Source organism: Pongo abelii, chromosome 5, assembly GCF_028885655.2.
Source record: "Pongo abelii isolate AG06213 chromosome 5, NHGRI_mPonAbe1-v2.0_pri, whole genome shotgun sequence".
Lineage (NCBI taxonomy): Eukaryota > Metazoa > Chordata > Mammalia > Primates > Hominidae > Pongo > Pongo abelii.
The window spans coordinates 53751045-53767837 of NC_071990.2; the positions used below are offsets into that span (position 1 = coordinate 53751045).

At 43.1% G+C, this 16793-nt stretch overlaps 1 protein-coding gene across 1 annotated transcript in view; it reads right to left on the reverse strand.

Moving 5' to 3' along the window:
* Window positions 1-4323: 4323 nt before the first annotated feature.
* The window catches only part of ELOVL5 (ELOVL fatty acid elongase 5), a 79916-nt gene continuing 67446 nt past the window's right edge, over window positions 4324-16793 (reverse strand). Inside the window, 5 exon segments of the mRNA NM_001133675.1 lie at window positions 4324-6196; window positions 7536-7670; window positions 10192-10316; window positions 12070-12241; window positions 13160-13237. Of these exon segments, the coding sequence (NP_001127147.1) occupies window positions 6053-6196; window positions 7536-7670; window positions 10192-10316; window positions 12070-12241; window positions 13160-13237 (654 nt within the window). The 3' untranslated portion in view covers window positions 4324-6052.

A 16793-nucleotide genomic window follows, 5' to 3' on the forward strand; every position in this document is an offset into this window, starting at 1 on the left:
TGGCACAGGCAGCAGGCAGGTGGGACTTGGTCAATCCCTAACCTTATAGCCTTCCTGGAGGACTGAGCGCCACAGCAATTAATAAGGAAGCAGGGTGCTGGGAGCAGTGGCTCACATCTGTAATCCCAGCACTTTGGGAGGCTGAGGTGGGCAGATCACGAGGTCAGGAGATTTGAGACCATCCTGGCAAACATGGTGAAACCCTGTCTCTACTAAAAATACAAAAAAAAAAAAAAAAAAATTAGCTGGGCGTGGTGGCGGGTGCCTGTAGTCCCAGCTACTCGGGAGGCTGAGGCAGCAGAATGGCGTGAACCCGGGAGGTGGAGCTTGCAGTGAGCCGAGATTGGGCCACTGCACTCCAACCTGGGCGACAGAGTGAGACTCCATCTAAAAAAAAAAAAAAAAAAAAAAGGGAGCAGGGAAGAGCACAAGGTTGTTGGAACCTGGTGCTGATGCTTTCCTACAAACAGGCACCTGTTTCACTGGGAACACTGTCAAGGGGAAAGCACACAGTTTGCTGAAAAGTGGTAGCTTGGTTAAAACATTGTCAAATTCATCCAAGGGAAACCTGCATCTATGCCTATTATTTGAACAAAGAACACCAGTAGGAATGTGTGGACATAAGCACTTAAGAAATATTTGTTTATGAGCCAATGTGGGATTTCAATCCCGACTCATCCCATCAGGGGTCCCGTTTTCAGATTTCAAATGCCATCTCTTTGGTGAGAAGCAATTTTCTGGCAAAGGTCTGAGGTCCCCTTTGAACCTGCCCTATCTGACAGAAGACTCCATCAGTTATGACTGAGACTAATGTGAGTCCTGGTTCTTGTTATTATCATGTTCTGGCTCCTCCCTGGCACTGCTAGTGATGGGAGCAGGAGGGCTAGGGCACAGGCCAGTGACAGGAGGCTCTGCTCAGAATGGTTCCTTTACGTATAATCACTACTTCCTCTGGGAGCTCTAAACAACATTCTACACATTTCATCAAGGAGAACACCCAGACAAATTCCACTCTCTTCCCACTTTACCTCATTTTTAAAACAAGCAGTTTCACCCACACATCCACTCGAGTGCAATGTGTCATCTCCCTCTGGGCCTTCTATGCATTTGCTCATACTGGTTCCTGTATGTGGAATGCTGTCTTCCCAGCACCTTCAGGCTCCATCTACTGAAGCCCAGATGGTCTTTGAATGCTCAGATTAAAAGCCAACTCCTTTACAGTGCTTTTCTTACCCACCCTTGCTAGAAGGGTTCTCCCTCCCTGGACTCTCATGGTAGCTGGTTTATACCAATCTCACGGCAGTCACCACAAACCATTTTACACCGAAGGCACACGTGTGTATGTTTGATCCCAATTCAGTAGAGGCTCCTGCGAGGGCCGGTTGTTTTCTCACAGATCCCTGTTTGCTCAATACACCTAGCTCAGTCCTCTGTACTGAGCACTCTCCCAGTGAACAAGGTCACATTCTGCAAAGGCCTGGCCAACAGAATAACATAAATGGGGCAACAGACAGGGTGGTAGGTACTGTTCAGGAGAGTCCTGATTATGTGAGAAAGGGAAGCATTACAAGTGGGTCTCTGTCACCACTACATTAGCCATTCACTGGATCCTGCACTGCTTGTTCCTACAATTTCCACCCCAGAAGTCTTCCTTGATCTGATCAAGAGTCGAATCCAGACATCCTCTGCAAACTATGGCAAAAACTGGCCCAGGAACTTTCTTTTCATGAGCCATAAACATACCGAAGAAAGAGAGAAGATAAGGATTACAAAAATGTCAAGGATAACAAAAGCAGGTTTTAAATCTATGCCTGGAGTAAGAACTAATGGCCAATGAAGCAATGCTAAAGAGCAGAGCAAAAAACTGACAGCAACCACTATTTGGCTCCATCTGCTCCACTGAGGACAATAATTTCCAAATTAAAGGGTGCAAAGAAAAACCTGGTTGGGATTTGAAGTCCAAGAGTGATAAGGGGATAGCAGGAGACACCTGTTTTAAATAGTTCTCATGAAAGACATGTCAGTCGCTGAAACAACCTGTGGATATGACTGCAGAATTGTTGTCAGAACTCCAGAGAAATAATGAACAAAGTCCAGATACTGATAATCACTGCCCTATTTTCCAAAGTAGATTCTAAAAACTCCAGAATGGTGAATTTAATGTAAAACTCTGGCAAAATCAGGAATAATATAGATGGTGAACATTTGACTCCTAAGAATTGCTGATTTCTTTTCAACACTGATTTAACAAAGAAAATGTCATATGAAATAACTTTCTTCCCTTTTTTTGATAGGATTACTAGAGCAGCCAACCAGGGAAATAACAGTGAAACAATAGCTTACAGCTGAAAGAGACCAGTGGGGTGAGTTGAGATTACAATCCTGAAGGTAAGTTATCACTTATACTTTACTCTGAGCTAGATGGGGTTCCAAAGGCTTTATATATACAGTATCATTAGTCATTTATTTAATCCTTACAAGGACCCTGTAACATAGAAACTAACATTACTCCTATTTGGCAGATGAGAAAACTAAGGCAAAGTTTTCTTGCCAAAAGGTCATACAGGTAGGATTTCAACCCAGCCAATGTGGTCTCCAAGTTGTACTTCTCATATTAGTCTACAATGCCCTTCACATGATTAGCAAGGCTGCCAAAATTAGAGGGAGAAATGGGAATCCTTCCTTTTCCATACAGGAAAAAGGACAGCAGAACACATCTGCCCTCTCTCTCGCCTCTTATCCACTCACTTCTCTGACAGGAGGAGGGAAGACTTTGATTGCTGCTTGGGAGATGCAGCTAAGCACACTTTCTTGGCATGGTAAGGTCATCAGTGTACAATCTGCCACAAGGGGAGTTTACAATTTAAGGTAGGTAAATTCCAGGCTGATATTTAATATATTTTAATAACCACTTTATCACCAGACCAACCCTCAGAGCAACCACTGGTGTGCTACTGAGCCCTGGTAAGTTAGGTTAATAGTTATTGGCAAGGGTTAATCAGAGAGCCACACTGTGGTCTTAGTTTCACCAATCCAGCCTTCTTAGTAAGACACATGCTATTTTGATTCCTACTGGTCTACTTTCCAGTATTTTTTCAATTTGTTCTGAACTTAGAGGGGAAAGACAGGGATATAATTTATTACCATCAACTTCCCAACCATCCTCTTACACCTTCTGGATAATATCCCAAGTACTAAATGCAGTTTTAGGTGACATTTCTCTGGAGTTCTGACAATTCTGCAGTCACATCCGCAGGTAGTTTCAGCAACTAACATGTCTTTCATGTGCACTCATTTAAAACAGTATAGGCTCAGTCTTGGCTCTTAGGTGCTTTCTAGTTTAGTACCTAAGAGCCTATACTAGGGACCATATGGTATGAAGTAGATGGAAGGAAGATGGACCATCCATGTCATCTCTCCTGTTGTAGACATGAATCTATCTGTAAATTCAAAATAAGTGGGGTATGCTGGGAAGAGCCACAATCTGGGACATAAAATGATGTTTGGTAAATAAAATGATTGAGCTTTAGGTCCAAGGGGAAGGGACCTCATTACTCTAGAGTAGAGGTCAGCAAACTATAGGCACAGGCCTTCTGTTTTGTAAATTTCTTTTTTTTTTTTTAAAGAGATGGGGTCTCACTCTGTTGCCCAGGCTGGAGTGCAGTCACATGACCCTAGCTCACCATGACCTCGAACTCATGGGTTCAAGCAATCTTTGGCCTCATCCTCCTGAGTAGCTGGGACTGCTGGTATGTACCACCATGCCCAGGTAATTTTTAAAATTTTTTTGTAGAGATGAGGTCTTGCTATGTTTTCCAAGCCTGTAAATAAAGTTTTATTAGAACACAGCCATGCCCATTCATTTACATATTGTCTATGGCTGTTTTTGTGCTCCACGATGGCACAGTCAAGTGGCTGCAACAGGGACTGTATGTCCTGCAAAGCCTGAAATATTTTCCAACTGGTTCTTTCCAGAAAAAAATTTTGCAGAAGACCTATGGTCTAGACCTAGGAAAGTAATTCTAACATTCTCAGGGTAAGGGGAGAGATTGGCGCCAATGGGAGGAAGGACAAAGGAGCATGTTTAGAGCTGGAACCTTTAGTGGGATTACCTGGAGGAGACAGAGAGGACAGCATTAGGGTGGAACCACCACTATGCCTTATTATGCAGGGTCCTTCCTCATTGAGAACTAAGCAATAATATGGCCTTCCTAACTGAATTATTTACATCCATTTGTGTAAGTTCCTAGACAGTGAATTAAGTGGATTTTTCTCCAGTTCTTCAGAATTGCCAGCACAAAAAATGTAAAATGCAGGCACAGGTAATCAAAAATGTTTTAATGATTACTGTTTAGACATTTAACAATGTGGGTATATCCAGGTGAGCTAAGCACACTTTGACAGCACACTATTGAATGTTATAGTTTCTGTATTGAAATATGTAAAGACATCTGCAAATTAGTACCTAGCAATGAAGACATACATTTATAAATATACACATTCTAGGTTTGATAAGGTAAATGTAAACAGATGCCATGACTCCTTTTCAAACAGAAAACCCACAAGACTAACAGAGAACCAACAGGCTCCCTATAGTATGAATGTGCAAAATTAAAGCATGGTAAACTGATATTTACATAAATATCAAACCAACAATTAGTTTATACATTGTCAATGACCTTCTAAGATATGTCATGAGTGGTTCCAAGAATATCTTTCCCCCAATGGAGAAGGTATTCAGAGGCTAAATTCCAACACTTTAAAATGACACACATCATAGGCTTTACCTGTTTGACCACTGCCTCAAATGTGTGAGATGTGATTTTATGATAAGCAGTCTATTATTTTTAAACAAGAGGTTCTAAACAAATCTTTAGATTCTAAGCAGAAAGAAATTACAAGTACTATTAGATTTACATTAAACAAGTTACCTCTATCAAATTTCTCGATTCTCTTATGCTGTAGCTATACTTGATTTTACCTTAAAAAGTTTTAAGGTCCTTTCCCCCACTCTTTGTTAATTTTGGTAAACTAGGCACATTTTACAAGGAAATCTGTGTCAAAACAGATAACAGTGCATAAATCAACCCAAATTTAGACCCTGGCAACCAGTTCCCCGTTGCTCATCTATGGGACTCTGTCAAATGGTAAATAGGCAATCATCTCTCTTCAAAAGTATACATCCTCTCTTGCACTGGTGGAAAGCAAAATTGACTTTTTGTTTGCTGTATAAAAACACTTAGCACTTCAGAAATTAAAAATGGCCTACTCACCCTACACCCTTCCTAAAATCTTGAGGACAAAGAATATATATTTAAGTTTCATCAAGACTGCTGTAGAGCCCCCCCCCCCACTTTTTACATTAATAGTGGCACTCAAAATAAAAAAATAAGATCTGTTAAAAAGTTAAACTGACTTCCACTAGATTTGAGCCTGCTTGATTCAAAGCCAATAGTACAAAACTGAAGGTGCCGTGTCTGATTTCACATCAACAAGTCACTGGAAATTATGTCACATTAGTTTCATAAATCATGGTCTTTGATTTTTTCTAAACAGAGCTATTACAAATTAATACAAACTTGAAACATACCCTAATTTAAACTAATAAGCTTTGGGCCCTGCTTTTTAAATTTTAAGGCATGTGTGTTTCTCTACCATAACAACATTGTACAAATTTACATTTACAATCACATGCATGATCTACAGTTTAAAAAAAAAAGTTTGGATTACAGTGTTTTTAAATTGTGAATCACAATTCAGCACCTATCATGTTATAACTAATAAGGCAACAGCAGTGTTGTATACTACAATAATACTCCCTTTCCACAGTCTAGCGCAGGGGTCAGAGAGCCCAGAAATGTTAGAAATCTTATCCCTACTTATATAATCTGTATACGTTTTCTAGGGGTTTTGAATTGATGAAAGAAGTCCTACATGAATCACACTATTGTAGGCCAGACTAGTTACAGCAGCTGTTAACGAGCATCGGGGCACAATTCATATTGTGCTTACAATCAGATGACGTGGTTTGGAGGGTTTCAATTCTTTGACTTCAATCCTTCCGCAGCTTCCTTGGCTTCACATTGTTTTCCAGGGGTGAAAAGCTGTTGGTGTGTCCATTCACAGCAGCCATGGACCCATTCTGGTGGTCCTTCAGGTGGTCTTTCCTTCGGGAGGCCCCTTTCTTGTTGTAGGTCTAAAATGTGTAAGGGCAGATGAGACCAAATGACCACAGACAGTTTTCTTTATAGGGGACTTTACTGAGAATTGCATCCCTAACACTAGGCCTAGTTTCCTTTTAAGATCAAATCTTATCAAGGAGAAACTCCTGAGGTCAAGTCCTCATGACTAAATCTTTTGTCACTGGTTTCAATCATTCTTCCTTTTTTTTTTTCTGAGGCTTAGCCTGAGGTAAGTTAACTGAATCACAGGCTGCAACAGAAATGCTATTTAAAATGTCACATAGAAAATTCAATTTACACTTTACTCTGCTTTGCCTTTTAGTATCTGGATGGCAGCTGACAGGGGTTATGTGGCCAAATTGGTCTTTCCCACCTGGCAGCAGCTCTCTTGACACCCACATCCCCTGTTCATCTTCAAAAGTTCCTCACTGCCTCAGCGACTATCTCAGCCTTCATGAACAAAGTGCTATGCTGCTATAAGCAGTTAGAATAAATGTGATTTCAGCTTCATCAGGTCCTATCCTTTCACCTTCCCTGTACCTGGTGTATGTCCCACAGTGCAGCCATAAACTATGAAGCCCAGAAGTATATGACTTCAACTCAAACTCAACATGCCACACACAGGTGCCTGTGGGCACAGAAGAGGATAGGACAAATGTCTGAGCCTCAGGACTTGCAGCCTCTGCCCTTGCTCCTGACCTCCGTGTTTTGCCCAGATCAGCAAGGCCTTATGGCTACCAGGCACTGGCAACAAAGGCAGGACAGATGTCATCTGGGGAGTGACGTATGGCAGGAGAATCAGCAGTGGCTGCAACGTGGTCAGGCTCCACTGGAAATGATCTGCCCTAAATGGACCTTTCTGTGAGCAAAGACCTACATCACCATATCATATGCTTAGGAATGAACCGAATCCTCACACCTGAGGACTGAATGTATAAGAAAGCCAGGACAAAAAAGCAGATCTCCGTATCTGAGAACTGTGATAAAAATCTCTTCTGAAATTTCATTTGGCCATGACGTTCAGGGTAGTGAACTGAGAGATTTCTGATTGAAATCACCTCTCATGTCTCTGCTGCAGGTCAGAGGGAAGCAACACAGGGTCCTGCTGCACAGTTGTCCATTTCCCAGGGGAATCCCAAGACTCCCTCACCAAGGCTCTAGAACAGGGTTCTACAGTGTCTTCCAGTGAGCTGTGAGCCCCCCAGAGGCAGGGGCTGCTCTTGTCATAGTGACTCCATTAGAGGCCAGAGCCTGTCACCCAGCAAGGGCTCCACATGCCCATTAAGTGAATAGATGAGAGCCTTTGTTGGTAAAGGCCCCAGATTCCAAGTCCCAGAGAAGGGTGAGATTTACCTGAATGTAGAAGTTTGTGAAGAGAGCAATCAGGGAAATCATGTATCCAATCTGGAAATACAACCAACCAAGAGGGAATGTGCACGGCCAGACGACCCCGCAGCTGGTCTGGATGATTGTCAGCACAAACTGAAGCTAGGGGAACAGAGGGGACGCAGCTGAACAGGGACAGTGCATGGACGAGGCCCCACACCAGGCAGACTTTTTAACTAGCATCACCTAAATTTCTGAATTAACACTTACTACCCTTGCTGCAGGTACAGCAGTCACTTCATGAACACAACACATACATTATACTTATCCTAAACTCTAGGTGTGTTTGTCTTATATATATTCTTCCTCTGCCCTCCAAGCTATTTAAACTACCTTCTCCAAAATTCAAGGATACACTATAGAGACATCCAAGACTTTTTGTTTTTATTTTTTGAGAAGGAAGAGCAAGCGTGTATGTTGAAAGGGCACTGATAACATCACTGCAGGATGTGCCACCTGGCTGGACATCCTTCCAACTCCTTATCCATGGACGCTTCTGGTTTGGTGAAGGCTGATGAGTAGATTTAAACCTTTACTGGCAAACAACACTAAGTGCATTGATTAATTTTGATGAATAAACCTTGAAACGCATGTGAATTGGTTAGAGAAATGGTGGAAAGATGTTTTAAAAAGGGCTGGGCTCAGGCCGGGTGCGGTGGCTCACGCCTGTAATCCCAGCACTTTGGGAGGCCAAGGCTGGCAGATCACAAAGTCAAGAGATCAACACCATCCTGGCCAAAATGGTGAAACCCTGTCTCTACTAAAAATACAAAAATTAGCTGGGTACGGTGGCACACGCCGGTAGTCCCAGCTACTTGGGAGGCTGAGATAGGAGCATTGCTTGAACCCAGGAGGCAGAGGCTGCAGTGAACCAAGATCGCGCCACTGCACTCCAGCCTGGTGACAGAGCGAGACTCCATCTCAACCGCCCCCCACCCACAAAAAAAAGGGCTAGGCTCTGCACACTGTATTTCTAGCAGCTCCAATGTTTCTATGTAGAGTTTTTTGTTTTTAATTTTTGAGACAGGGTCTTTCTATGTTGCCCAGGGTGGCCTCAAACTCCCAGGTTCAAGAAATCCTTCTACCTCAGCCTCCCGAGTGACTGGGACTCCAAGCCATGACCCACTGTGCCTGGCTGTTTGCCTTCTCTTTTTTAAGGTTAGTACTGCAGACTGAGGAATAACTAGGAGTGGTGCTTAAAATAAATCCTGACAACCTGGGTAGGTTTAATCTTCCACCTCAAAGTACAGAGCCTAACGGGAGACCAACTTTGCCAGTCTGTTCTTTTAAATTCTGCTTCCGCCAGACCCAAAACTGTGTGGTATAAATCAATTTCTGCATCATTTCTCCTCAAGTATAACAAGGAGGTTAATCAACAATTTTCCTTTTTCACAGGTAGGTGAGAAAAAATTAAAAAGGACCGTATAGCAGCTGGCAGAGAGGTGAAAATGAAATATCAAACACTTCAGTCTCTAAGATTTTCTCAGACTTTTTTCAGATTATTATTTTTAAATATTGAAAAATCATAATTGACTTGAAGGGATCTGAATCAGCTTGGTCTGTTTAGAAAAATGTGTTAATAATGCAAGGACAGGGCAAAGGGTTTAATATCCACACCCTCAGTCAGCTAGCTTTGGCCTATTGACTCAGTGTCATCTATAAAATAGGGACAATAATATGTGTTTTTCTTTTTGGTAGAGACAGGGTCTCACTATGTTCCCCAGGCTGGTCTTAAACCCCTGGCCTCAAGTGATCCTCCTGCCTCAACCTCCCAAAATGCTGTGATTACAGGCGTGAGCCACTGTGCCTGGCTTGGGGACAATAATATGAAATCAGGCTACTGGAACAATCTAGGTAAAATCATGTACTTAGTATGAGTACCCAACATGTGCTAAACACTTAGGAAATGTCAGTGTTTAATATAAGCAGTAGTAGTATTAATTAGTTCATAGAAGAATTCATGAGAGGAGAGAAAGAGGTTACCTATAATATACTGATGAATGCAGAAGGCTTAATCAAGGATGGTGAGAAGTATCAGGCGAAGTGGCCTGGCCCTGGCAGTAAACCAGGGGAGGGAGCTGTTAACTGAAGCAAATAGCTGCCATCCTCACCAACAAACAGGTGCTCCTCTGCATGGTGGCTGAGGGGTCACCCATACCTGCCAGACAAATATCCTTGCTGCCTAGTAATGGGCTACACATACCCTGGACTCCATACTACTCTCCAGCTCCTTCTAAAACCCCCGGAAACACAATTTTCATTTTGGATTTTGGACTATAATTAGAAAACACACACACATACATACACACACACACACACATATACACACACATACATGCATATGTGCTTATGTGCAAAAACTCAGAAGAGCTGAACTTGAAGTTGGCAAATTAGATTCTAGCCCTCTTTCTACAATTCAACTAGCTGTATGCCCATGGTCACAGTTCACTATCAGTTCAAAATAAGAAAATTCCCCAATCTACCTACTTCAAGGAATTTAATTATAGCAAATGTAAAAGGGTGGAGAAGGGGCATCTTAGATGCTATTACCTAACACTAAAGCCAGGAAGAGGTCTGTATCCACCAGGAAGTAAGTCCTGGGGAAAGAGGCCAAGTCACTCACCAGCTGCCCCTGAGTGATGTACTTCTTCCACCAGAGGTATGGGCGCATGGAAGGGACCGACGACAAACCATAGTAAGAGTACATGAGGACGTGGATGAAGCTATTGAGTGTGGCACCAAAATAAGCTGCAGGAACAGAGGGATTTGGGAAGGAGAATGTATTAGTGTTTTAAACAGAACAGGTGGTAAAAAAAAAATACAAGATTCTTTTTGAATCAGAAAGAGAGATGATTTCCAACAGGGCTGACAAACACTGCAACAGCAAGCACTGCATGGATGTGTAATGAGAATTCAATTTCCACTTGGGCAGGCAGCCACCAGGAGGCTCCGAGCCCAGGGGTCAGCTGTAGCTGCTAGGGGGGCATCTGACACTGAAGCCATGACGCCATCCCGGCACCTACAGGCTTTGCTGCAGATGCCCCCCAACTCTCAGAGGCAGCTGTTTTTCTTTACATGCACAACTGCCTCAAATATGCTCTCTGAAGACTGTGGAAGACAGCTGATGGGCAACATGCTCAAAAATGGTTGTTTCTATACATTTGCTGGGGTGTGGAGAGGTCTCTGAAGCCACCTTCTAATTATTTCCCAGGACTGCAGTGCTGAGGTCATACATTTTTATTAATAATAGAGTCAAGAGTCTAGCTCCTTAGAGATAAAAGAGCCATCTTATCACATCATTTTCAATGTTCAGTAGGACCACTAGTTCTTTTTCCAGACTCTGTCCTCCTCCCCAACAGTCAGCAAACCAAACCAAGCCATCTGGCTTTTCCCTGTGCAGTTGGAGGTGCACAGCCTGGTGTTAGGGAAGTTTCTACTCCTGGCTATGATAGGAACTGGCTGTTTGACTTTGGACACATCACATCCATTCCCTGGTTCAGTTTCTCATGGGCCAAGTGGAGCTAATTAAATCTGTCCTCCTGAAAGTTCTCTGAAAATTGAAAGCACTCTTCAAATGTAGGGTGGGGCTGTTTCTATTAGAAAGTTAGGTCAGTTAATCCATCATCATGAGCTCTGACAGTGGGAGGAAGAAGGAGCAGAAAGCCCCAACTCTACCCACCTTTCTGTGGTCTTAGTTTCCTCCCAAACCCAAAGGATCTGTATTTGGAAAGGTTTTTTTTTTTTTTCCTAGCTCTGGAATTCCATGACATTGTGAATCTTAGTAGGCTCAGATAATCAAGGGCAGTGCTATCCCAGAGAAAAAATATCCATAAATAGATCCATAGGTTCTCAGTTAAATTCGTCAGTGTTCGGATGACAGGACTTTTGACTGAGACATTTGCTAAAACTCCCAGGCTGAATCTGAAGGTGGCAATCTCTGAAAATGGTAAGAAACTTTGGACTACAAGCTTTCCAAAAACCAAGTACAACCTTAGAAAATTTATATCAAGTTTTGGTGCTTGTTATAGGAAGACACCTCGATCACCATTGCTTCAGGGAATATGAGGGTTGTTAGAACATGTGGAGACTTCCTAATGCATGACAGCTAAAGCTGTATTTCAAAATGAGCCTTGCTCCCTGGTACTCATGCAACAGTGTGATCCTATTTTCCTCACCTGCCCGTCTCAAACCTTCCACACCATACAGAAGGACCAGAAATAACCTGGAAAGTTGCCCTCTAAGTCAGAGAATATTGTACCTATTCCTTAATATGTCCCCAGTGGTATCTCCCTCATCTCACCCAATCAGCACAGAAAGTTCACTTAACTAAAAAAGGGTTTTGTGTGCATAGGTACATAAACTATCATTAAAAGCAACTTGAACCCAAAGCTGAAAGCCTGACCTAGACATTTACAGAAAGAGCACCTTTTCTGAAAGCCCTTAGTTTCAACTCTCCTCCCTGCTCACACCTGTTCCCCAAGTCCCCGTCTCTAATACTTACAGTGGCCGCAGGGGACCCAGTTCATCACAAACCACCAGATGTTCAGCATCGAGGCATGGTGGTAGACGTGCAGGACCGTGATCTGGTGGTTGTTCTTGCGCAGGATGAAGAAGAAAGTGTCCATAAATTCTATGAGTTTGGAGAAGTAGTACCACCAGAGGACACGGATAATCTAAGAGGAAAGGGTCAAAGATTTAAGGCTTATCCTCACGGCTTCTCTGGAATATCACCTCTGACATGTTTCACTAATATCCAAAAATCTGATGTCAACTCAGAGAAGCCCGAGTGCCCCAAGAGCTCTTAATGTCCATCAGTGGCTGGGAGCTATAGTCACTCTCCAAGTACCTTTAACCAAAGAATGTGATTGGGTTGGGACAGCTGGAGGGGTTTGAAATGACTACAGGGAATATTTTTGAAAGGGTCCCTGACACTCTTTGAGACTAACAAAAACATGAGGCTCAAGGTTCAAAACCTTGAAGTCTGCCTATTCCCTCTGGAAGCAGCCTGCACAGCCAATTAGCAAAGGAAAACCATCTGAAAAACGCTACTGATTTCAGGGACTAGCATGGAGCAGCCGACCTGATAAGAGACACAGAAGAAAAGGAATCATAACCTGCAGTGTCAGGTCTCTGCCCAATTAAACATGTCAAACAAGTGCTCTAAGGAGATGACTGCCCATGCTGAGCCGTGACTGTTGGCCTGTGATTTAAAAGAAACCTCATGAGTGGAAGTCAGATTTTATTTTTAACACCACTACTCAGAAAAAAGTACTTGGATGAATGATTTTAAAAATTTAAGACATTGCTCTTATGATCCTGATTGTGTAAATATAACATACTGACTGCATGCGATTTTTCCTGCCAATTGTTAACCGGAGTTATTTTTACAGAGGGGGATGCTTTAGGTTTTATTTTATACCTTTCATGTTCAAATTTTAATATGATGTGTATATATTGCCTTTTTTATTCTTTTAAAAATATCAACAGGGATTGCCTGGGCAGTGAGGTTATGGGCCATTTTGTATTTTATACAATTTATTTTAAAAAACTCAACACTTATAATAATAAAGTTTCTGAAAAAGAGACAGTACCTTCATATCTGATTCTCCTGCGGTGCGTGTGCCCTGACAGAAGAAGTTGTATTTGCCTTCCCATACTCCTGTTACTAACTAAAAAAGAAGAAAAAGCCAGTCACCAACAGCATCTGGGCCATGTAAAGTCCTGATTGAACTTTATTAGTTGCAGAATCTGTGATAATTTACCTTGGGCTGTGCTGAGCCAAGTTTGCTCTGAGAAAAAACAATTGTAGGGAAGTGTAAACAAAAGGAAAGCTTTAACGACTTGAGCCTCAATTTCCTAAGGGGTGGGCTTAAAAGTCACTCCCAGGCTGCTGCCCTCAGAGACCTTCCTTTACCACGCTGCTTCTTTGCAGAACGCTCAGCCCGTCACCCCCTTGGTCCTAGCACAAGTGCCCAGACCAAGCCAATCACAGGCTCCCTGCTTTGCCCCACAGAAGCCTCTGGCTGCTTTCCCTAAGCCAGTGCTCCTCAAACTTGAGTGTGCAGCACCAGAATTACCTGAGGGGCGAGTTAGTAAAACATGGGTCCCTGGGGGTGTTTCTGTTCCAGTAGGTCTGGGGGCCTAGAATTTGTATGTCTAACAAGGTCCAGGTGATACTGATGCTGCTGATGTGGAAACCATACTTTGAGAACCATTGCTGTAGGCTCAGGGATAATTTAGTCCAACTTTATCTTCATTATTTCCTGTTGTTGTATGTACAATCCTCTGGATCCATGAATTAGGCTTCACAGACTGAAATTGTGCCCATGCCTCAGAATCACTTGCAGCACAGTAGGCACCTACGCTGTCACAGAGAGGACCCCAGAATTGGGGTACAGGCTCTACATCACAGCCCAGCAGTTATCACGGGCCCCTCCCCTCAACGGGCCCGTGATAACTGCAGGGCTGTGATGTAGAGCCTGCACCCCAATTCTTGTGTTCCCTGTCCTTGAACACAAGAGTTTAGCTTGGTGAGCAACACAGATTCCCCCCAGGGAACAAGAGGTGATTACAAGGATCTGAAGACACCTTGTGATAGTTCCACCTGGTCTGACCTCAGAAATAAATGGCAAAAATGGGTGCAGCCGCTGCACTCACGCTGGGTATCCTGCCTTCTATCTGATTTTTCTTTGGTTATCTTTCTTCTTGCCATTTTCCTTCTGCTTTGTCACCTTCTACACATAAAAAAGCACTGAGAGTTAACAGGCTTTTCATGGCCAAAGAAGAGCACAAGGATTTAGCATGGGAGCAGCATCAGCTCATGATGAAGAGCCATGGAATCAGGAGGAAGGCTTGAGTGCCAGGCCCAGCACCCGGGGCAAGCCAGCTAATTCCTGTGGGCTTTTGTTGTTTTTACTGTAAAACGATGAGGTTGGACTAAATTATCTCTAAAGGGTCTGTTCCAATTTTCTGTAGCTTCATGTTAACAGACTTTAAAAACAGACCACACAACAAACTATTCTATACTATCTTTGAAAGACCAGTACCCACATGGTAATTCATTAGATGGTGTATTAACTTTTCGGTCTTATACTACTCTCTAAAGTCATGGCTAGTCAAGCAGGATCCATGCAGGCTGATCAGAAGTCCTAAGAAGCAAGACACAAAGCCTGAATCCAAAGTGCGGTGGAGGTCGGGGGAGGAAGCTGGCATGCACTCTTGAGACCTGGGATGGAGAGGGAAGCGCCAGCTTAGCACAGTGCTCTCTTTGCTGCCCTTCTTTCTACCCCAGGAGGGAACCAAGGAACTACCTCCTGCGGCTTGAGGGTACAGAAAGGAAACTGGTGCTTCTTGATGAAATGTTCGTGGGACAACCGTGAATAAGAAAAATAAGGACAACGCAGTAAGGTTTTCATGAAGATAAATTCGTGCAATGTAAAAGATCCTCTTTTTTAAAACAGCAGCCTCTCTTGGCAAAATTAAAAACGTACTAACATATGACTGTCTTCATCAGAGATATTTTTGGAAATGTTATCATTTTATGAATCTTAAATCTGGAACCTACCATCACTGTTTTTTCCAGCGACTATTTTGGTTTATGGTGTCCTGAGACATCCTAGGTTGGTTTTGCTTTTGTCTGTTTTAAAATAGGATGGCTGGTGTGTGTGCATTTGTGGAGGTGTGGATGACTACATTCATGAATGTCTACCTTGGCAGGGGTGGGGAAAATCAAGGGAGCTCTCTGGAGAAGAGGAGGACAAATCCTCTCTTGTAATTCTGCAGGCGCCTCAATCCCAAAGATGAGAATGGGTTGAAGGGGTCTTGTTAACTCAGCAGAAGGGACTCTTGGACACACGCTTCCTTTTTAAGAAGGGATCCAGGTGGGATTGCCTTGACTCTTTAAACTAGTTAACCTAAAATTCCATTTGCCCTCTCCCCACCCATAAAGGGGGCAGGGGAATCCATGTATAAAACACCCGCTGTCTTTGGAGTTTAGTTAAAGAACTCAAACCTCGGTGTTGGGTGGTGAACTTTTCACTCCTGAAGCATAAACCAGGTATACACACAAGCAGCTACTCACTCGGTGCCACTCCACTTGACCTAGGCCCACCACTCCTCTTCCACCTGTTGAGGTTCCCTGTAGGAGCTCTGTCATGCTTCAATGCAACACTCCCTCCACTGCTACTCACACCTACCACACTTCTACTGGGGCCGCTGTGCCCCTCAAACCACTGAATTCCACATTTCCGTTATTTAAAACCCTCCAGTGAGTCATTGTTGCCTTCAGAATGAAACCGTGAATCCTAGGTGCAGTGTCCAGGTATTTAGTCTTCCACAACGTGGTCCCAAGCTTATCTTTCACTTCTCCCCTACCTGCACACAAATTAGACCTCTTCCCACTCTCCAAACATGCCCTTCCTTAACTGCTACACAGTGGCCAAGGGGAAAGAGCATGGGTTTGGGCATTAGCCCATTAAACCCTACCTTTTTCACGTTTTGCTACGTGAGCTTAGCTAAGGTATTCCAACATTTTAAACTTCAGTTTTCTCAGTCCTCAAATGGGATAAACATAAGGCTCCCGCCACGAAGTACATAATGCCTGTCTCACCCAATGTGGTTCACTGGATTAAACATAAGTCTTGGCAGTGACCACTGTTTTATTCTTTTCAACTAGAATACCCTCTGCACCCATGTACCCCATCTCCAGCTCTCAAAATCCTATCTATCCTTCAAAGTTCAGTTAAAATTCTATTTTCTTCATGATTACTCCCTTGAGCACTAGAGCCTGAGGTCTATTCTCCTTCCTCTACCCTCACCTTTCTGTTTGCTCACATGCTCCCTTTGTTAATGGGCCTGTTGTGTGCTCTTCTGTAAGATTTCGAAGGGTGGTGACTGTGGCTCCTGCATCCGCATCGACATATTCCAGCACAGGGATTAGTGTACCAGAGATGTCAAACAAATATTTGCTAAACAAATGACAAAGAGTTCAAGACTGCCAATTCTTTCCCCTAAATCTAGGCCTAATGTTTCATGTGCAGCAACAAAGAGAGCTTCATAGTATTTTAAACGAGGCTTGACTTTGTGATCATATTCATCTGAACTCTGTTCACAAGATGAAAACTCTTCATCATCAATTTCATAATGGAGTTATGGAAATTCTCAAATCTCCCTGGCTTCAGAAAGGACAGAATAATTTAACAAACCAAGACCAAGGACCTGAGTTGA